Raw genomic sequence first — 23,591 nt, forward strand, 5'->3', positions numbered from 1 at the left:
GTTTTGGTGCGTCGTGACACATCGATGACGTTTGCATGCACGGCTGCATCATCAGTCTGCGACGTCATTGTTTTCGGTTGCTTTTCTACATTTCAGACATTTTGTGGATAATAAGATATTCTAAGCTTGCAAAATATTTCGGAAAAGTAATGGAATCGTTACTTGATAAAGTACCAGTTTTACCACAGTAATCCTGTTACATTTCATGATCACGAAAAAAGTAGTTTAATTACAGTAGTGGATTACTTAGTAATAGATTACTCTGCAACACGGCTTGAGGATAACTGCAGTCTCACAACAAAACTGACTGACTTAGACGCTCAGTCAGCACTTTTCTTCCTCACACTGACTGAAAAAGGCGGCTGCTAAGGTTAGCGAGTTGCGATGCAAATGGTTGTTCATTTCAATGGATCTGAAAAGATGGACCACGCTTGATGAGATACAGTAAGTTGAGTACAAGTCAGTAACTCTTAATTCAGTGAGACTAACTCAGTAACATTTGACAACACAGAGCATTTAGCAACACTTTCAGGATAATATTATGTATTAAAGGGGGGGGGGGGTTGAAAACTGCTGAAGACACTCAAGACAGTAAAGGCTGATATACAGATATACACATCCAATGTTTTCTTTTTAATGTGCAGCTTGTGAAAGCTGCTCACACTCACAGAGATCGTTGCGTGTCAACAAGAGCAAATTGTGTCTGCGTCCATAATATTAAATCGCTACAATACTGGGAGGACAGGCACAGTTGATTTCATCACAATTAGTAAATTAAGGCCTAGAAATAATGTCTTTATGATGAAACGCATCACAGTTTGTTTCACTAATAAGTATTCAGGAGCAAGAAGAGGAAAAAAAAAAAATGACCCACCAGGAAATTAATTAGAAAATGATGCAGAGGAATTTTAAGCTGTCACAACAAAACAAGAGGACGGCGGTCCGCACACGGCTGATGTCACAACACAGCTAAAGGGGGAATAAAAGGCTCTTGCATGGCTGCCTTGTAAATGCATACAGTGCTGACATCCCAGCCTCTAATTTGCACCACATTACACGGCCTTCTGCATCAATTTAATTTCCCGCCAAAGTGCCAAGTCATTCGCAAAGGGGATGCAGGACGCCTTGTCATTCCACTTGGTGAAAACAAATCAAGTGGATGTGACCCTCGATAGCACCCGCTGCTGCCGGGGAACAACACACCGTATCTGATGTTATTCATGCAATTTTTTATTTTTTTTTCACTTGCTCTGTTTGTATTTTTTAGGGCTGCAAATAAAAAATAAGCCAGCTGGTACTGTGAGAATTAAAGTTTTACAGCAAAATCCACAATGTTTGCTACTATTTGGACAAACACAAGAATGAGGCAGTAAAATGTTTCCGAATAAGAAATTGCTATTCAGAGAGCGCAGGCTGGCAGAAATGAAAGAATGTTCCAGCGACGAGCATACGGTGCAATCATGTTCTTTTTTTGGCTCAGGAACGACCCTCATTAAAGAGATTGTCAATCTGCACATGTCAGAGGGCATTGTGGTAATGGTAGCCATCACAATGTGCTAACTGTACCCGAGACCTCTCCTCAATTAGGCGAAAAATATATAGGTGCATATTTATGCAGTCAGCCAAAATCAGTTGGAAAAATATGAAAATTCATCACAATGCTGTCCTTCAGAAGGCTCCCTCACTGAAAGGAAAAGGTCACCCGACATTGAAATTTTACTAATTGACCATGCAACAATGTCAATGGAGGCTTAGCTCAAATAACCCTTTGGGAGTCCCACAGAGTGAAACAATTGAATTCTGCAATGGGACAATGGACTGCAATGTAAAACGGCAGCAGAAGAGGGAAGGCAACCTGCCGCAGAGCTTGTGAGGTGTCATGCAAGCATCCGGACAACTCGGTGGTCCAAAAATTGCTCTGTAACTGCGAGGTTAGGAACCACGTCTCCCGCCTAAAGATCCACCGTAGCCTCCAAGCAAGGAGGTCCATGATGAAATAGAATAAAATGTGTGGGTTTTTTTTTTAATTATTATTATTTTTATTTATTTATTTTTTAAATACTCCTGGGACACTTGACATCAAGTTAAACTCGACCGCTACCGAGGTTCACATGCCCCCTGAAGTGGCTGTTGTATGGGCCATTGACATAGACGGAGAGAGCTGGCTATGCAAAATTTAAATTCACACTGATCTTTTGTTCATGTGTGAATGTGGCTACTGACTAGGACTTAACAGTGGGTGAAAATCACAGTTTCCAGTTAAATTGGACAGCAAACTTCTCTAAAAAAAAAACTGCTGCATGACGCATACAGGAAGGTGGTTTTGCGCTTCGCTGTTGCACTGAAGAAGACATTCAATTAAAACCAGTCTGTTGTGTGGCGCCTTACTGTATCAGTGAGGATCAAAACCCACTTCAGAAGGACGCGAGTGTTGCTGGCTTTTTGTTTCGTTAGTTACTTTGTAGCCGTGCAAGCTGTTTTTTGAAAATATTTGCAGTGTTTTTTTTCCGTTGCTTTCTCGTCGTCACCGTGGCCGTTCATCTGTGAAACCCCAGAAGGGTTATGTGGATTAGAAAGACGGCGGAGAACATCCAGCGGCATGGCGCTGAGTGAACTACCCCTTTAAAATCAGACAACAGACTCGTCCGCGAGCATTTTCCCAGGCTGCCAGAGAATTCCATCCGACGACCTTCTGCCTGGTCACAGGACTCACAGGTCCTCCTGAGCTCTGCTCGCACTTACTGGAGGGCTCACTGAGGCGGAGCTAATCAGGTCGTAGAAGAAAACGCCTCTTCTGATCCCCCACCATGGCCTGGTGGACCTCTGCGGAGGGATGGCTTTAACTGGGCCCAGCTCTTAACAACACAGCTGAAACTGTTACATTTTCTTTTTTTCCTTGCGAGGAATGCAGACTTTTAAGGAAATCAGCAAGGTAAACATCCCATAAATCTCTCCGGCTAACGTTTTCCTCAAGACTTCCCCCAAATATTATTCTACCACTGCAGTTTTTCTTGGGCTTTAGCGGCCTTTTATCACTTCACAGTGACCTTTCACCCCTTATTTCCACGCCGCCTGTTGTTCCACATCCAGATCGCAGCGAGTATCGCTCCGACCGTGGCGCTCGGAAATACGTTGGGATGTTCTCTGGGGGAAGTGATGAATGTGCTGGGCTCTTGGGTGGGGGAGTAGGAGGGGGGCATAGGGCGATTCCTCTTTTTCACAAATCACAACATTAGTTTCAAAACCAGGAACGTTGGCAGCAGAGGATAAATTGTTTATTGCCCTCTTCAACAGCTGTGGCCCGTGCGAGCGCAGAATAACACCGGCGTCTTATCAGAGTAATGAGACAGTCGAACATGCCAGCACGCTTTAGCACCCCGTTGAGTTAATGTGGGAGGCTGTAGGGGATTAATCAATATTTCGGAGGGCCTGCTGGGGTGCATTCTCTCTTTCTGTGCTTATTTCCACGCCCGGCCTATTTAGTTTTTCATAACCAAACCCTTTTGATGCCATTTTAAAGGTGCCAAATGATGGAAAAGCCACATTGGCAGTGTCTTGTGTCAGTAATATGTGTCTGTACTGTCAGTAGGCAGTCTTTGTTTGCTCCACTTGAAAAAGAAATACATGCACACTTCAAGAAAATCCACCCTTTGTGACGTCACAGAGGTTGTTGATGATGCTCCCAGGTTACTAACAGCACATCCAGCCAGGTGTTTATTCCACCCCTCAAGACCAGTCCATGTGAGAGATCTGGCCAAGTACCTGTTTGGACATGGGAGCATAAGCTGAGTACTTCTGCTGGAGGCTGTAAACAGAGGGCTAAATAAGCTGTTTTCAGGAGATCGACCTCCTTTTTGGAGTATTTAATTGTGCACCATTGGAAAAATCATGTTGCTGGGTCTTTGAGTGGACGTGAACTGAAGTTTCAGTTGAAGCAGTTTTCCCACATCTCTCTCCAGGCGACGCTCGTTAGAGCCGCAGGGATTTGTGAATTGATTTGGCTCACCGGGACAGAGTGCATGCAAGGTGTCATGGTCGGTCCTTAGTGTGCTGGTCAGGTGCCTCTGTGTGCTGCCAGCAAACAGCAGGAAGTAGTCCACGCCCTCGTCGTCTGGCGCTTCATCGGTGAGCTGCACTGTGATAACACACCACCCCTGTAAACACAGAGCGAGGAGAGAGAGAGAGAGAGAGCGAGAGAGAGGGAGAGAGAGAGAGGGAGGGAGAGACACAGAGGGAGAGAGACAGAGAGAGAGAGAGAGAGAGAGAGAGAGAGAGGGAGAGAGACAGAGGGAGAGAGACAGAGAGAGAGACAGAGAGAGAGAGGGAGAGAGAGAGAGAGAGACAGAGGGAGAGAGACAGAGGGAGAGAGACAGAGGGAGAGAGAGAGAGAGAGAGGGAGAGAGAGAGACAGAGGGAGAGAGACAGAGAGAGAGACAGAGAGAGAGAGACAGAGAGAGAGAGGGAGAGAGAGAGACAGAGAGAGACAGAGGGAGAGGGACAGAGGGAAAGAGACAGAGGGAGAGATTGTGAAGGTAAATTCATTTTTTAAAAGTTAACATGACTTCCCCTGATGGAAAGTGGACGGCATAATGAGGTGCAGCAACTCTAATTGCATTACCTATGATTTGCTAATGCAAAACCTCACATGATTTCCTTCCTCTGACTGGCAAGACCACCAGATTACTACAGAAGTTGGAGTGAGACAGAGAAAATTTTCTCAGCTAATTTTTTTTTTTTGTGCACCATTACATGCAGGAGTTTATTTTGTTTGCTTGTTTGTTTAAAAAAAAAAAAAAACGTCTCTTAAAGCCGAAAGGCAGAATTTAATAAAGCTGGCGCGCTTCAAGTGGCTGCGTTACAATGCAAGATTTCTCGTCAAACTGCTGCAGCGATCCTCTCGACTACATTTCGTGTGGTTTAATTTCGTTGCTCCTGCTCTGAAACACTGAGGCTGTGAAGTCATGTGCAGGAGAGGGAAGGAGGGGGGGGTTCCCTCCGCCCCACCCCGCTCTCGTTCTCTCTCTCTCTCCGCTGAATCCTTTATTCGAACCAGCGGCGCGCTGCTGCCAGTGATTTCTGTCTCAGAGAACATTTGAAATGCCGCCTGTCTCCCGTCTCCGGCGGTTTAAAGTCTGGCATGCAAATGACATTTATTCTCAGCGCCTCCGCGCCGGAGACGGAAATCAGCTGCTTGTCATGCCAGCCGACTGTCTCAACACCTGAGCGGACCCGAGCCCCGCTCCGCCTGCGCCTACACTTGCCCGTATCAGCAGAAAAGAAGTTAAATGTTGTATTTCTGAGCGCAGCTACACGATTTAAAATCTTGTTTCAAGTCTTTGGTTGTGGAAATATATTTCCCCGCTGCTTTTTGGGAGGGAGGGGGCGAGGGAGATTGAACATTGTACACTGAGAAACAGCTTTTATGTGACAACTGACATGACTTGCAAATCTTTTAGTCTGAGTCAAATGTTGACGCATGAGTTGCGCTCGAGTTAAATTCTGCTCTGACGGCAAAATACAAGGAGGAAAGAAAGAGAGAGAGAGTGCTTCTCATGTTTATTTTTTCCTACATTATGTTCAAAAAAAATGTTTTTAAAAACTTTTAAAAGAAAATGTATATCGTGAGAGCAATTGGGGGGGGGGGGGATCAAGATTTTAAATGCGAGCATCAGACGGGAGTGCATGCTAACAACAAGAGCTAAAGAGCCCCCACCCCTCTCCACTCTCGCATGTGTGACGGACTTCCCCCCCGACTTTTCCGCAAACTGCTCGAGACAGGAGGAGTTGGAGTGGTGGGCGGCCGAGTTCCTGAAAACTGAACGCAGTGGAGGAGGGGGGGGGGGAGAGAAACATGGCAGTGTGACGCCAGTCTGGTGGTTACGTCACAAAACCTCTGCGGTGCGGTTACTGCCGCGGCCCCGCGGCTCAACAAAACTTTAGCCATGACAACGTTTAACGCAGAAAGGATTTAGGGAATTGAATGCAATTTCTCCTGTGGGTGAAAATGTTTCACTGATTTCTTAAGAACAACATTTGGAAAAAAAAAAAAAAAAAAAAAGGTTGACACCAGTCGTAAACTGCAGTTCTTCAGTTCCTTTTCATCGGACGCGCTAGCGGAGAGCAGCGAGCAGCGCCGACCGAACCTCGTCAGAGTCTGTAGAAACAAACCCGAACAATTACGCTAATGCGTCAAGAGTTTATACCGGTCATAAAAAAAAGGAATGTGGGAATGTTGCACCTAAATAAATCAAGCGGTATCATTAACACACAAAGAGTGAGGCGGCAGCCCGAAGCTGGAGCACAGGGGCGAGCCACCAACGCTTTTTGCCAAGTCAGCGAACGCGGCCGCCAGGTTTTAGACCGCAAGAAGGAAGGCGGTGGAGGAGGAGGAGGAGGAGGAGGAGGAGCAAAGAAAACAAACGTAGTAAAGGAGGAGGAAACATGATTAACAGCGAGGCTCCGGTGCCGGCAGCTTGGACTCGTCTTGCGTCTCCACTCGGTGTCAAGGTTGCTCCTTATGGACGGGGTGGAGACGATGATTGCAAGCCATCGCTATGTCAATGCCTTCAACCTGGAGGCCAATACATTGTGCGAATCAAAGGCCACTCGCGTTGATTGATATTGTGTAGAGCAGCGGTGCTCAACTGGTGGAGCCTCAGGACACACACGAAGTTGCAACTCAAATGTATTTATTTCTATCATGTCGAGTAAATAAATTATTGAAATTGTTGAATTGAATTGCGTGTGTTGCAAAATAAATGCCCAACATTTTCTCTAAAAAATGTATATACATATTAAAATCTCACTCAAACTGCCCACTCAAGCCCAATCAAAACAGCTCCGTGACCCACTTTCGGGTCACGGCCCGCCAGTTGGAAAACCCTGCTGGAGAGGCTCTCAAGCAACAGAAGTCTTTTCCCAGTCATGGCTAATACTCAAACTGGCACAGATCGTATTTCGGCAGCACATAACCAACCAACTGCAGAAATACTGCAGAGGACATTAATCTTTAACGGCAGCCTTGCAGCGCCACGGAAACGGAAGAAGAAGGCGTCACATTCGGTGGCAATAAAGCAAGTTGTTTTTAGCACTGGAGAGCGCAGCTGAGCACAGCACGTAAACCAAAACAAAGAGGCTTTGCGCTCTTGACTGGCCCTCTGGCAGGTCCGTCCCTGATAGTGGTCCCCTTGGAAACATGGCATGGTGATAAGGGCTGGGAACAGAAGGTAAGCCTCCAGATTTAGAGTCATAGCCAGCGTAGTTTTAGCTAAAGCAGTCATTCATTTGAAGTTCTTGCTGTTTGCGCGCATTTTCTGAAGTTGCGGCACGTTTGTCCACAGTAGGGGCGGTTGCGTCTCGCTGTTTGAGATGGTGGTAGGGAAACTTTTCCAGTGGGTTAGAGGGGGAGGGGATAAGGTAAACCTTGTGGGCGTGGCCCCATATGATGGGACGCTCCACTCCAGAAGATAAGACCACGAGAACCTCACATATCATTTTTTTTATTGCCTTTAAGGAGGTTCGGAAAAAAGAAACAGTGACATCAAGTGGTGACATTTTAGATTGCAGCGTCTTTCATTCTCTCTCCCCCTCCCAAGCTTGCCCGTGAGCTAGGATGGCCTACCCACACAAACCTGGATATGCCATTCTAAGGTCAAGAAAAAACCAAATAACTCTTATGTACTGCGAGTACAGACTTTAGTTAAAGTATTTAAGGGCAGCATATTAAGCTTTTACCGATAGAAAAATCACAAATAAAGCCATATATTACAAACTTTAACAAAGGAAATAAGCCAATATGCGAACACGTTTACAAAAATGAAATATATTATACAAAAGGACATCCAAGGAATAATAGTAGATAAAGCCTTCATTACTCACTGGTGCACTTTCTCAGGTACACCTTCTTCCTACTGGCTACCTAATACAGTGACCGGTGGGTGTAATGACCGTGTGCGCGCGTGCGTGCGTGGAGCTGTCGTGCACTTTATCCGCAGACTGTAGTTGTACTCGGTGGTTATTTGAGTTAATGTTGCCTTCTATGGTCGCCAACCAGTCTGCCCATTCGAACCTCTGACCTCTCACGTCAACATGGCATTTTCGTCATCATCATGGCACAAAACTGCTAATCGCTGGATATTTACTCTTATGAAAATCTCAGCAGAGCAGCACTGTGGAAACTCAACAATGTTGCTGTTCAAAATCAGTTAAATCCATTTTCTTCCCAATTCTGATGCTCACACACAATGTTTTCTACCCCACGAGTTACTCCCACGTGATTGGCTAATTACACATTTGTACATTGTACCTAATGAAGTAGCTGGTGAAAGGCTGTAGGCTTTTCTGCATTTCAGACCTTTTCTTACTCAAAAAAAAGCAGCAGAAAAAACTAAGCAGAAGAACTCATTGAAGCAATGTACCAAGAAGGTACACTGCCACAGATTATTTTCCTCTTTGCCAATATGCCAATACTCCCGTGACAATAAAAAGCTGTTCACGGCTCATTGTGCAGCCTTGTCTGCAGAGACAAGCGCTGCGCTGTGGCTGGAGCGTTGGAGGGCAACAACGCCGCGTCGTTCGAGGACAGACTGAGGAGGAGGAGGGCGGGGAAGGAGGGGCGGGGGGGGGGGGGGGGAATAAAATGGCCATATTGTTCAAAGTGAGCTGCTTTCCGCTGGGGGACCGCAGCTTGTTGACACCGAGATGGAGGAATAATGGGATGCTTCATTCCGTCCAACCTCACCGCCTCACCTCCCGCTCTCCGGCGATCCAGTCTGCTTGGGGCGTGGCCGCCAAAGAGGGGGGCGGTGGGGCACCGGGGGAGCGCTCGACAGTCAGGGTTAAAGGTGCCGCCTCCCAGGCCTGTAAAGCAGTGGCCTCGGGGCATTGGATCATACAAGGGAGGCGGCGGCGGCTAAGCTAGTTGACAGCAGCGAGGCTAACCGACAGCCTTGGGGACTGACGAGCCTGTGTTTGGCTCAGCGCTTGCTGAGCGATGCGGAGTGGGGTGTGTGTGTGTGTGGGGGGGGGGTGTTCAAAGACAGCCACACAGGCCAGAGGCCACAGGAAGAGAAACAGCCTGCAGTCACCATCCGAAAGCTGAGGGTTGCAGGGGGTTTGCAGGGGGTTTGCCTTAACAAGCAACGCAGAGGCAGCGAGGGGCCCGAATGAGTTGTGCATGTGAGGAAGCCAGCAGGCACCATATACTCTCTCCATTAAAAAAAAACATCTTTCATCCCGCCGCTCGGATTGGAAATGAGGCCTTGGGGTGGGGGGGGGGGGGGGGGGGGGTTGCTACCTCGGTGGATGTGCGGGGCCGCGCTCGGCAAGAGAATGAAAATGTGCCGGTGCGGAATGAGTTTGACGCCGTTGCCACCGACAGAGGAGAGGTGAAAAGGGAGCGAGGCCCCGGCTTCCTCCGTCGCACCACTTGCAGTCACAATATCAACCCGCTACCTTTTCCACGCCACGGCCTCCCCAAGCAGCATTAGCTTCTGGCCGGGGACCCCCTTCCAAAACCAACAGACGATGATGCAAAATATATAAAGAAACACTAACTTTCTAGAAATGTCTTTTTAACATTCTTTGCTATTATATCATTGTTACATTTTTTTAGAGTAAGAATACTATCAAGTAACACGTTGATAATCATTGACACTTTTCTGTATGGCTTACTTAATGTGTGCTGCCCCGCATTTTCTCACTTAAGTTGGCCACTTTTTTGCAGCAGTGTCGCAGTGTTGATAAATGGCAGAACCCAGCACGTCACACACACACAACGCTGTGGAAGATGTGCTTGACTGGCAGGCAATTATATTTCATAATAAAATGATTAAACAATAATTAGATTGTATGTAATAATAATAATAATAATTGAAAGATAATCTCAAAGATTATTTATTTGCTTTTTTATTTATTATTTATCTTCTCTCCAATTTTCTGCACCAACACTCTGATGCCAAAAAATGACATTGCATCATAAAAGCATCAAATGAAAAAAATCCAGCGACCCAAAATCGCGTGAACGCTCCCTGTGCTATTTTAAGGCAGCGCGCCAAATGACTTTTTCCGCGAGCCACATTTTCTTCTTCTTTTGTAGCGTCCAATTGCAAACAGATGGCAAAAAACAATAAAGGTGACGATTTATCACACATAAAACCAATACACAATTTTCACCCTCGCTCAGAACATATGAGCTGATTCGAGAGTGGGCTGGGGGGGGGTACCAATGTAAGCTAACCAGTACGCTAACGCCGCCGTGCCAACTCCGCTGCGTCAGCGCCACTGTGTCGCTCGCTGGGGGCGTGAAGTGTCTGTTTTGAATGCACAAATAGCACGCCGCGTTCTCCAACGCCCGGGCGCTCAAAACATTAAATATTTAGCACATAAGTAGGCGTTTTGGGACAAACCTTGCCTTCTTTTTTTTCTTTTTGCTAAATTTGGTGGATTTTTTTTGGTTTTCACCTCTGCGAAGCAACAAAAGAGGGCAAATCTGGAGAGCGGAAGCGACCGGCCACCGAGTCAGACCACTTGCAGCTCTTTAAGAGGCAAATGCGCCGGCAGGGGGTGGGTGGAGGTGGAGAAAGAAAGATGTGAAACATCTGCGGGGGACGGAGGAAGGGGAAAGGCAGCTGCACGGCACACACGGCCTCCGCTGCAGAGGCACGCACTGCAAGGGAGGAAGAGCGCAGCCCGAGAGCAGCGTCTCATTAGGACGACTTCAATGCAAAGCAGAGCGACAACTGGCACCAACCTGCATCGCTGCAACTAGGAAGCGCACATCGAAACTTGGTGACAGCTCATACACACATATATATATGCACGCACGCACGCACGCACGCACGCACTCACACGCACGCGCACGCACGCACGCACGTCAGCCACATCATCTGATTGTGCTCCCTGCTGCTAATGAGTGCTCAGCGGTGCGACCTGCTGGGGTATTGACCTGCTAATCATGGAGCTTCAACAGGCAACAGGCAATGTCAAAAGAACAGCTGGAGGCTAAGAGCCATACCTCCCTTAGAGACACACACACACACACACACACACACACACACACACACACACACACACACACACACACACACACACACACACTTTGATTCTGCCGGCCCATGTGTGAGTAAAAGCCACATGTTGCAGCAGCACACTGGGGCTGTTCCATTCAGGTTAAGTGCTCCCTGATTTCTAGCTTTCTTTTTCCTTTAGGTGGAAGGTTTAAACCTCCTTTATTTTTAACCTCAGATGCAGTTTCGGCAAGAGCTGATTTCAAAACACGGACTCCCGACCGAAGGCGGCTCGAGTTAAATATTGAAATCCTCGCGTCCGAGATTCTGTAGTTGTTCGTTTTTTTTTTTCTCCCTCGCCCATTAAATGAAGCAGGTTTCATAACCCACACTCAGTCTGGTTGCATGGAAACTGAAATATCAACAGCACACAAACAGAGCGTGGACAACACTCAGATTTTATGTTCCATGTATAGACGCTGTGATAAAAGCTAAAGGTTTATTCATGCTCCTTCCTGGCAGTGTGACTCACCCTAGCCGAGATCTACGCATACTTTTTATTCATACAGAGGTTTTTTTTCCTACCACTCAAAATACATCCATGCATTTCTGAAACTGTGCAACAATCTCATAAGGATCTTTTAATCGGATGTATGGGCACTTCAAGTAAAAACACAATTTGAAAATCAATGGGAAGAATTTGAATTCTTTGTGTCAGTTTGACATTACCGGCCTGTTTGACACCTACATACGATGGGAAAGAGAGTAAATACATGAGTATAGGTGAGTGAGTGACTGGCTGCTGAGTGAAAAACAAATTCATAGGAAACAAGTAGTGCTGAGTACCATTAAAAAAAATTTAAAAAAAATAGACGATTCCGGTACCTTGGTTTGGAGACTGGTTCCAAAACGCTACTTTTTTTATACCAGCTGTCAAAAATATGCTGCCATTACAGCACAAAATCAATATTCTCCATTTTACTGGCAATTCATATGAGGACTTCCTCCACATCCAGTTTGTTGTATTCCCGTGTTTTTTTGTTTTGTTTTGGGGTTTTTTTTAATTTGCCTTTCATGAAGTGGAGCAACGCTTCGGACTTCAGCAAAGACGCTAATTTTCACTCTATCGTATACAAAAGCTCTCCAGCATCTTTCCTTCAAGCCTTCATCATGTGAAAGCCGAACGCCAGCGACTTTAGATCTTGACTCACATATGCCAAATGATTAATGGCTCGCAGACGCCAAGGTTAATTTTCCTGGATGTCAGAATTTGGCACCGAAGAATGACACATTTTTCAATATAAGAGAAAATCAAAGCATTTCCGTCAGTGTCACAAATGTGTTGAAGTTCTGCATCCGGCCTCAGACAAAAAAAATGAAAAGAAAATATTTTGCAACCTGTATAAATAGAAATATTTGAATTGACTTTTTGTAAGTACACAACTCTTGCACATCTGCAACATCTGGAAGCTATTCCTCCTCATTTCGTTGCACGTTTCTGCATTCCCTGGGCTGCAATAGTAAAGCTTTGCAGCGGAGGGACCTGCGCGAGTCTCAACACAGCGAACTTCACCAGCTGGTTATGAATGGCTGAATCACGATCACTCGTTACCGACGTTGCACTTTACCGCAGGTTCTATGCAGGCGTACTGAATAAATCTCATCTAAGACTTTTGTAAGAAGAAGTCTGCATTGTGTTTACTCGCATGATTCCGGTGCAACAGCATGAAAGGCCTGTCGCGCACAGCGAAAAAAACAATGGTATTGAAATGTATATAGGAAATCCAGTCAACCAGAAGGAGGTAAAAAAAAAAAAAAAAAAAAGCACCAGAAAATAAATGTTACCACAAATCAACTCATAGTGAGAACTCAGCTTATGACCTGATGTGAAAGATGAAATATGACCGAAATGTGTCCGTCGGTCCCTTGCTATTGGCTGTTTTACAGCTCCGGGAGAACAGAAAAATGCACCAAGCACGGTGGCCTAACAAAGTCCACACATTCTTCAACAGACAAAAGGGCCGCCGCCATTCCCCGCATCCGCGCTTTCCCTGCAACTTGGGATGGTCGCATTGCGGAGAGGGCGCGGATTCCATCGCCGCAGCTGCCTGCGCGTCCACAGTCGCGTGTCCGCCGGCGCTACAACAACAAACCCCTACCTGCTCGCTTAATTGCGCCGCGGCCTGGAAGACATTGTGTCTCCCAAAAGGCCAAGAATGTAAACAGCGTGTTGACTCGCAGTCGACGCGGCCGACTCGCTCATCGGGTTCAGGGAAGACGACACGTTTTTCCACAATCTATCCCTCTGTCAAACAAATGATGTCACAACTTTCTCCAACTCGGCTCTCTGAAAGTGAAAAATAAATAAATAAATAAAAAAGCCTGGCCACACATGCTTGTTTCCTCATCTGAAGGAGCGCTTGGCTCCGAGAAGTACTGCGCGGCCTTGACTTTTACCTGAATACTTTTATGGCGGTCCAATATTTACAAACAGCAATCTAGACTAGCTAACTAGCAGAGTGCACCTGAATGTTCATTTAATAAAATGTGAGTCAGTCACTTCCATGAGATGTGGAACTGCTCTTTTAAGAGTCCAAATTCTGATTTGTACCAAGGCCTGCATTCCTGGAGGCCTGGTTCCTCTGAAGCATGACGCTAACCAATCATCAGAAATAAGGTTGTCTGGCTAGTTTGTGTGTGTATGTGGGTGTGCTTTAAAAACACACACACACACATTCATCTGATTCCCTGTGTCTGCCTCACCTGGTTGTCAGTGCTGACCGGTACTTCCTCACATTACCAAAATAAAATGCCCAAAGAATTGCCATGTTGGGGAAACTCTTTGACCCGAGCATGTGCTTGTGGTGTGCTCCCACTGCGATGTACCTAAATGTGACATTTTTGCACACTGCCCGACATTTTAACCACGCAATGATGCAGCCGTCTAATTTGAAGCATGTCTTTACTTCCTGTTTCGATTGTTCCTCTCTTTTTTAAAAGAAAGTAGACGACAAAGAAGAGGCCCAATTGCGAAAAACTTTGTCCCTCCCCGGAAGCGCAAGAAACACGCCAAGCTCACAGAATTCCAGTCGTCCTCGGAAGGTGCAGGTCGGTCGTCTTCCGAGCCGTGTGCAACAAACCGTTGCCCTCGCAGCCGTGAACCAATGGAACAAACTGGAGTTTGCGCTCGGCCGCCGCGTCCCAAAAACCAACGGCGAGACTGCCCCTGCGGTTTGCTTTTTAGGGGGGGTGGGGGGGTACCGTTCGCATGAGAGCGGGCCGCGATGACGACAGGCAATATGAGCCGGCGGGGGGGGGGGGGGGGGCTCTGGGTTTACAGGTCCCGCCCTGACCCGCATTAACAAGATTTAGAAGCCGGCGAGATAACCTCGGCGGGGCGGCCGCCACAGTCTGCCCGACACGGTGGGTAATTCAGTAATCTGAGAGTGGCTCGGCATCTCACTGCACCTCCTCCACCTGAATCACCTCTCCTGGGCTGCGCCGGTGGAGCGGACCACCCAGGTGACTAGCGCCAAAAGAATTCCTGCAGCCAAGGAGACTCGGAGGAGACCCCCGAAATGCGTTGAAATTAATCTCGGGGGGGGGGGATAAATAGAATTCTACTGCGTCGGAGCAAAATATTTGTGGAGATCCCCCCACAACAAAAGGGGGGGGGGGCAGTTGAGGTCGGAGTTTGCTCGGAGAGAACTGCAGCGCCGTGTCGGGACGCCGTGACACAACGAGCAAGAGCGGACGTGCGAGACACGCCTGCCTGCCATCCAGTAATGTCCCCCCGCTGAAAATGTGCGGCCCATTATGAAAGAAAATGCGAAAACATCGCTGTGGGCTGTTGTGCAACCCAAGTGGCATCAAATAAGAATGGGAAAGAGACGTGCCCCCCCCACCCCGGTTGGAGGGTTATTAAACAGTCTGGAATTAAGAGCGGAGACGTATTTTCCCACAGCAACGGTTCAAATTCCCCATCGACGCATCAGGCTGAATTTCAGCTGAAGAGCAGCCGAGATGTTTCCAGGGGGATCTGCGTCCTCATGACTTGATTTGATTCGACTTTTATGCAGCATCCAGAGTGGCTTTGATAACATGCTAACTGCACAAACACCAGTGTTGGGCTTTGTTACAGCCTCCTCCATTAGCTCAGGGCATGCGGACCAGTGACTCTGACACTTGTATCCTACGCTCAGTGCAGGCTTGCCAAAAACTTTCACTGAAGCTGAACGTAAAGACTTGACTGTTCTTGGGCGCAATGTGCACAATTTACTAGAGGTGGCAGACTGGAGTCACTGTGACTTGGCTAGAGTTAGTTAGACTCAAGTCGCACATTTGAGGACTTGACGCTTGGCTAACACTGATAAAACATTCGACTTGACTTTGACTTGGCCTTCATGACTTGAGACTTCCCTTAGGCTTGAGACAACAGAGGACTCGAGAGGACTTGACTTCTTTAAAACTAAATATTTGCAATTTTTTGCGACTTTTTTTAGATTCCGTTAGAAAATGTGTTTTATTTTGAAACATGATTGGGTGATTTTACAGTGACGCTGTGAAGAAGAGAACAGCGGTAATGAAGGTCAAATTTTTGCAGCTCAAAAATCAGTCACACAACAACCACAACTTCCAACTTCATCCGTCACTACAAAACCCACGAAGAAAGGTTAAGCTACGTGAATGCACCTTCTTAGCTAACTGGTACGGCTGTTAGAAAGCTAACGTTTGCTAATACTAACATAGCTTAAGGTTAATGTGGCTAGAAAGCTAGGGAAGGTATGTCTGCTCAATAAAATGCGCAAACCAATCGCTAACTTACTGGCTGGTCAAATTGGTCAAACATTAGCCAGAAAGCTAACGTTTGCTGATATAGATGCGAATATTAAGCAATGTTAAGTTTAAGATATGCATCAACATAACATCATATAAAGCAATTTACGCTTAATGTGGAAACTGGGGTAGATGATCAGATTTTTGTATGACTTGACTTGTGACTTGCTTGACCCGAGCAATGACTTGACTTGACTTGCTTGTTTCTCACCACAGTGACTTGGGACTTGCTTGAGACTTGCACATGTGTGATTTGCTCCCACCTCTGCCATTTACAATGGACTCATCTCATATCGTCCATCCATCAGTCCATTTTCCTTTGGAAGGTTGGCTCTGTGATCAGCTGGTGGCACATCTACACTCTGCGCTTTAATTACCAGCTCCAGTACTGGCTTGGACAAGAAAAAATAGCAGCCGAGCAGGAACCACAACCTGACTGAGCACCGGTACTTTGTATCAGATGCTCCAGACCGGTGTTGGGCCAGAATTTGGCACCAAGTCAGCACCAATTAGGCCAATTTCGCCATGTTTAAAACAACTGCGGAGCGATATTATATACCCAACAGACGCGTGGTACAAACAAACAGTGGACCGATGTGGAGAACCAGACCAGCGATGTTGATCCGGGTCAGTTTTCTTTTCTCAAATACGATGTGCCATCAGTGTTGCGCCAGGTAATGCAGCACAGACATGGGACCAGCGGTCAGGGGAGGGTTAACTAAAAACAAACGACAACAAAATGACACTTCCTCTTCTTGTTCTTCCTCTATTTAGAGTTGTCGCCCTCGGACGATAAGGAACAATTGCGACAACGCTTCTACGGATCTGCTTCAGTAACTGGGGAGGTCGGACGAAGGCCAAACTAAAAATTGCTTCTTTTAAACAACTTACGCAGATCTAGTTTATTCCCATCTTTGCCGATGTGTTTTGTTCCATAGTATTAGTTTGGTTAACATATATGCACTGAAAGACATATGCGTCGTCTGCAATCTACAGGTGCTTACTTCTATGAAGATTTTTTTAGATTTAAACATTCTGGTGAAAAAGGGGCCGCGCTCCGTCAAAACACATCGTTAGATGTTTTCGGATTGAACTGCAGGGGACGGCAAGAGCGTGGGTGGGCCGGTTTGAACAGGTGAAGCAAGAGATTGAAACCGTCGGGGTTGGCTGTTTGAACCGACGCCACCAAACCAAAGGGAGAGTTGAACATTTTACGAGTCTCTCTTTTCTTTTCCAACTACTTTCCCTGAGACTCGTTGTTCACGTTTGGTATGTGTTAGCGCGTCTTACAGTAAATAAAGAGGGCCGAAACACTGGCCAATTTGCACTTGCGCGCGCGCACACACACACACACACACACACACACACACACACACACACACACACACACACACACACACACACACACACACACACACACACACACACACACACACACACACTCAGTTATTCCAGTTAATTGGACCAGCGCTCGGAATGAACTCAAGTGACTTCAAACAGACCACCTTAGATCACATGAGATAATCTGCTTCCATTTACATCATGTCACTCACAGCTGAAAGAACTACACACAGGCAGGGCCTGCTTCTGTTTAATAGGTCCGACCGGCCACCCTCCTGGAATACGCGCAGGCCCTGCGATGAGGTCTGATAAAAATGGAGTGAGTGACGAAGAGGTGAAGAACAGAGACGCAGAAGCCCAATTACTTCTCTCTGCTTTGTCCCCAACACTTGGCCCTTGGACGTGAGATAAGCGCGGCAATGGTTGAGGTCTACTCGCATGAAATGGGGTGGTTTCTACAAGAATGCAGACAGCGTACAAGGAGACACATTTTTGGGGCCATTAAAATAATGAAATGTGATGCAAATTGTATAATGAGTTCGCAAAATATTAGGCTAGCGCAGCTTGTTGGGAATATTTCCGTAATAACTTGACATAACCTGAGTCCCTGTTAAAGCACAGAATGAAAGAAACTTGTATCTTGTGATGGCATAATTGCTTTGGGGGCGACACGGTGGCGCAGTGGTTAGCGCTGCCGCCTCGCAGCAAGAAAGTCATGGGTTCGATTCCGGCGCCCGGGCCTGGGACCTTTCTGTGTGGAGTTTGCATGTTCTCCCTGTGTCTGCGTGGGTTCTCTCCGGGTTCTCCGGCTTCCTCCCACACTCCAAAAACATGCATGTGAGGTCAATTGAACACTCTAAATTGTCCGTAGGTGTGCATGCGAGTGTGAATGGTTGTTTGTCTCTATGTGGCCCTGCGACGAACTGGCGACTTGTCCAGGGTGTCACCCTGCCTCCGCCCTAAGAAAGCTGGGAGAGGCTCCAGCAGACCCCCGTGACCCTGAATAGGAATAAGCAGGTATAGAAGATGGATGGATGGATGGATAATTGTTTTGGGGCAGGATGGATCTCGACAGTCCACTCCAGCCCTCTAATGCAAGCGTGAATACACAAAACAGAAGGTTGCAGCTCTGCAGTAGGAATAAGGAGCGAGACTGTGCACACAGGAGAGAAGGCCTTGCGTGAATAAAGATACTTACATATAGTGGAGCTTGCTGTGGATTGAGTTTCATATCCCTGGACACTGAGAAAGGGAAAAGACAAAGGGGAAATGTTAGAGTTTTGCAATATGCTCAAATGCTCAGATGATGTGCGGAATCAGATTCTTTTTTTTTTTTTTGTTAATTCCACTGAGTGAAATTAGATGTAAACAACAAAGTAACATATTAGAACATAGTTAATATTTTAGTTATGTAGAGCAATCTGGGTAACAATTGAAACTCGGGCACTCGACACTTTGGCGAGCTTTTAGCCCCGTTTTATTCCCGACCAGCTCCTGTGTGAAATATCCCCAGAGCTTCCAGCTGAGGGCTTCAAAACTGTTGGCTGCTGTAATTACAAGATCACGCGTGATCAGCATGCCAAGAATCTCTCTAATCATGAGCGCGACTTGGAAAGCGCAACAGTGAAAGTGCAAACGTGAGAGTCTAAAAGAAAAGGATGCAAAGGGAACCGCTTGTGCTTGAGCGAGGTTGCTGGCCCGACGGCGGCGGGCTGATGAACGCTGCGCCCTCAGCGTCTCCTCCTCGTTTCTCCTCTCCGGGGAAATCGAGCGCTCGCCCCTGACGCTCCAGCAGCCCGCGATGTCTGCATGAGTATCATCTGATGCTACCGGTGAAATAGTTAACGGACAGAGGGGCCTCGGCGCATGAACTGTGGCTTGCAGTGGCACTTGGGGAGAAATGCAGTTTGGTGTTAATTTTGACAGCAAAATTTGATTTAGTTATACAACTAATAACTAAATATATTTGACTTTTGACTAAATTGTTATTTAGTTTTAGTCATCATTTAATCATCTCAATCGTTTTAGTTTTAGTCTAGTTTTAGTTGACTGAATATCATAATCATTTTAGTCGAGATAGATTTGGTCAATTCCTGATATCTTGGTGCCGCAGTGTTTGATTTTCTTCCATATCAAATGTAAAGTGCGTCTGTGTGTACGCACTACGTAACTTCCTGACAATGTTGCTCCGACTGGTTTTCTTCCCAAACTCCTCCTGCAACTTTCCGAATCGTCAGGTACTTCGAAGAGAAAAAAAAAGGTAGTTGACGATCACAACGGCAAGTTTCCCGTCAAACAAAATTAGCACTGTTTGAATAGAGCCGCGTGGTTAGCGTGCCGTGCCGGAGCCTTTTCCATTGAAAACTCACCCCCGTGAGCCCCAAGATGTGATGTCTTCTGTTGGATTCAGACCACAGTTGAACACCTTCCAAATTCAACCAAACTTCTTTTTATGCTCAGACAACGCGTGCAAAAATAGCAACAAGTCGGCCATGAGGGACTACGACAAGAAGCGGGCGTTATTCTCACAGATGTCAAAAAAAATTAGGTTGAACCTCTCTGGGCAAGCGGTGGTTCCAAATAAAAGTCTTTAGGATTATTATTTAACGGTGATGACTACAGTTGCAGTTACTAGTACAAGTAGACAAGTGGCCGGGGGAAGCACGTAGCATCAGGTCGGTGTTTCTTTAAAGAATCTCGGGAGTGAAACGATCTTCCCTAAACAACACACTGGCTGGCGCTGGCCAACGGGTGTCGCGGCACCGCCGGCTTCAGAGCACGGTTGCTGACAAGGTGACAGTTAAGCTGGACCCTGGCAGGCGTCCCGACCCTCTGTGTGAAGTTAATAGTGCATGAGTAGGCCAACAGAACACACACACACACACACACACACACACACACACACACACACACACACACACACACACACACACACACACACACACACACACACACACACACACTTTTCACCAAACCACGGTCTGCATGGTCTGCATTTGTGCTTGCATACTTATCAACAGCAACAATGATATTAAAAAAAAAAAAAATCCTGACTCTGTGCGGCTTTATCCATTCCAGCGGGAGGAGGAGACAAGGTTTTCAGCACCACAGCACACCATTTTTCTTCTCCCCTTACTGGGGTTTATCCTGGGAAGATCAGTGGCAGGATTTACCGGCTCATGTTCACGTTTGATTCCCCACTCCAAGTCTGAGAGGCAACGGCCCTAAAGCTGATTTCTGGGCACAAGGTCAAAAGCGCAAGGTGTGTAATTACATTCAAACAAACACCTCACGGCTACGGACTTTAGGCCCAATGGGTCGGAAACCTTAATGTTCGGCTACCGGGGAGAGACACTGGCGTAGATACGCACCAACCAGAGCGGAGAACTGTTTGGGTTTTTTGTTTTTTTTCGAGAGCCGGTGCTGTGCTCAGTTATTTGGAGAGACAATTTTCTTTTGTCTGCTGTTCCCTGGCACTAAAACAAGTCTTTGCTGCCGGCCCCGGCGGTCAGCGGTGCATTAATCACATGAACCCCCACAGCAGGGGAGGCAGCGACAAAAGGCCGGGACCTAATGAGTTCAGCAGAAAACACCCCAGAGAGTCAGCGGTGGAGCGGATGGAGCGCTGATGCACACCGAGGCAGATTCACCCTCCGCAGCCCCAGTTCAAACATTTCTTTCCCCTTTTCTGCTAAATAAATAGTTTCCAGCTAGAATTAGGCGGATCAGGTTGGGGGATAATCAGTGGCTCTAATAATACACTGGAGTCTAATCCTCTTGCCTTCAGTGCACTGGGCCAGGAACCAGCCTTGTTCACCACAAGCACAACTTTGACTGATAAGACTAGCACATAATGTACCCAACAGGTTTTGCTGCCTCTTTTTACGTTTGTGCAATTGCCATTCGCAGATGCTGTCGCTACTCCTTGGTGCAAGAACAGGGCGTTGTGAGTGATAAAAAAAAAAAAAAAGGGGATCTACAGTGTTGACTGTTCCTGCTTCTGCGGCTTTTCTATCACACGGCATCTTTTTGACAATCACTCGGCGTTAAACATTGCGCAAGTGCTATGCGTCGCGCCGTGTGTCGTTACGTTCCCCGTTTTTGCTGCAGAGGAACAAGATGGCGACATTGACCCGTGCCGTGGCTTCCGTGCCCTCCCTCAGGATTTCTATGCCCTCGTGTCTGTCTCGAATACTGCAGGTCAGACAGTGAAAACAAGTGTGTGTACATCAACAGATGTCTTGACTCAAGCAGAGTTTTTCTTAAAGATGAAAGCACCTCGTCAAAGAGCGAGTTACTTCAAATAAGCCTCATACATTTGTGACTGAAAACCAATGTGCAGGTAAAGCCGCACACTGGTAAAAGCTTGTATAGGTAATTCATTAATAACAAGTTTTTATTGTTCAGTGTATCTTGAGCTTATTCTTGGAGCCACTGAGAATAGAGATTCAGTTTAAAAGTTTCTATCTTGAAAAAAACAACAACACATATTTGTGTTATTGGAGTACAACTTCATTTTTGGTAACTTCCTGGGAGAAAAGAGCAGCTAGCCCGAGGTGTCTTTGTGCAATTTTTGTTTGTGTAACAACATTATTTCTGGTACAGCCTCAGCATGAATCAATGTTACCTTTTGTCCTAAGTTTAGCGGTAGTAGTTTTGTTTACATCATTGGAATAAGTTGAGAATAGGTTGAATTAAGAATCATTAGAACAGGGAATCAGTTTTGAATCGAATCGTGACTTCGAGAGTCGAAATGGAATCGCAATACAATATCCCACTACATTTTGGTCTAATTAAAAAATATCTCGTTTCAATTATTGACACACGTGTAGTTCCACGTGAAAAAAACAAAACAAAGACATTCACAATGTTTAACAAATACAAAGCAGTCTTTAAAGGCGTGAGCTCGAGTGCGTGTCATATCGTTGGGTCGTAATCAGCGGTGATAATCAAGGTCCCTGTTTGGCTCTCATGTTTACTTCATGGCAAATAAGAACTGAAACTGATAAATGCCCGTGTCTCCATCAAAGTCATTTGAGCCACCGATGGATGTGAATTACAGCCTTTCCCACTGGGGACTGAAGCCAGATGGTGGTGGGTGTCACATTTTTGTCGAGTGTAAAAGGCTTATTACAGGTTTTCAGACCTCATTGACTGTTGCCGAGTGCCAACTGTTGTAAAGCACGTCAGTTTGGTTAAACGTCGAGATGAAAAGGTTACGAGCCATGCGAAGCCACAGATTTGAGAATTAAGGGCCTGCACTCATCAACAGACACAATTCTGTCATAACTCAAAAAGATTAAGTTAGAAAAGCTTGTATTGAGCCAATTGCCTCCACGGTTGTCCAGTGTGAATGTATGTGGAAGACCATACGGAGCAAAGCGTTTTCCAATAGTGACTATCTGCAGCTTCTTTCAAACAGTACAACACTGGTTGCACAAAACTGTGGCTGCAAAAGGATATAGTCGTTCCGAAAGCGATACCTGAACGCAGCGTGACAGACAGTGCATATGTCAGGTGACCATTGTGACGGTACTGCTGAGGAGAAACCAGAAACCAAATACTGAACGACCTGCATAAGACGGAAACATACAAAAAATCCCACACTGGCCTCGCGCTGAACAAAGGCAGAGGGTAAATAAACGATTCTAATGCCGATATTGAATTTCACTTCAGAGGGACTTCCCCGCATGCGTGTGAGGTCAGGCAGCCCAGGTTGAAAGGTTTCCGCGTTCATTATTCATTTAAAGGTGTGTCTTCATCAAATGACACGTCTTAAAGAAAGTGACATTACCAATAAAGAACTGTCAAAAAAGGGTACTTTTTTTGATGCATTCATTCTGACGCTCAGAGTTTGTCATCATACAGCATATAAACAACCAGCCCTTAAGTACGTGGCATGATTCCATAGTGGAAACAATATTATTTTATAAAATATCCTGGGAGGATAGCAGGCCCCTGTGTGGTCCAAGGTGCCAGACAGAACGCTCAGCCTGGGAGGGGCTCGCATGAAGGAATTACCATGTGATGATGAAATTCATTATCAAGATTATCATCTTTTGATTTCTAGTGGGAGGGAGGGAGGGATGCATCGACCTTTAATGCAGCAAATTGAATCTTAGGAATTTTCCATGTTTTTTGGCTAAAAATCCAACAGTGAACCATGTTTCCCCGTTGGAAGCAGAAAAAAAAAAAAAAACTTGTGTGTGAAACAACATCTCCGAAACTCACCCTACGGCCACCCGACACCTGCTTTGAGAGATTACACAACCCATTAACTCCGGCTAAAACAGTGGGTGCACTCAGCCATTAGTCCAACTCCTTCAAGTCTCCATTATGGTACAAACTGCCTTTGAACTGAAAGAGAGAGAGAAATTTCTTCCGCCGTGGCAGCGAGGCCACAGAGAG

At 46.3% G+C, this 23,591-nt stretch overlaps 1 protein-coding gene across 6 annotated transcripts in view; it reads right to left on the reverse strand.

Annotated features, from left to right (window-relative positions):
- Nucleotides 1-23,591, reverse strand: part of akap13 (A-kinase anchoring protein 13) — a 111,179-nt gene that overhangs the window by 76,047 nt on the left and 11,541 nt on the right. For all 6 annotated transcript variants that reach the window (XM_076031066.1, XM_076030896.1, XM_076031230.1 and 3 more), the window contains exons 2-3: nucleotides 18,382-18,425; nucleotides 4,007-4,154 (exon numbers count right to left, since the gene is read on the reverse strand). In XM_076031066.1, the coding sequence (XP_075887181.1) occupies nucleotides 4,007-4,154; nucleotides 18,382-18,414 (181 nt within the window). In that variant the 5' untranslated portion in view covers nucleotides 18,415-18,425. The remainder of the gene's footprint in view (nucleotides 1-4,006; nucleotides 4,155-18,381; nucleotides 18,426-23,591) is intronic.

Source organism: Nelusetta ayraudi, unplaced genomic scaffold, assembly GCF_046127955.1.
Source record: "Nelusetta ayraudi isolate G7.1 ecotype Tasmania unplaced genomic scaffold, CSIRO-AGI_Nayr_v1 ptg000002l, whole genome shotgun sequence".
Lineage (NCBI taxonomy): Eukaryota > Metazoa > Chordata > Actinopteri > Tetraodontiformes > Monacanthidae > Nelusetta > Nelusetta ayraudi.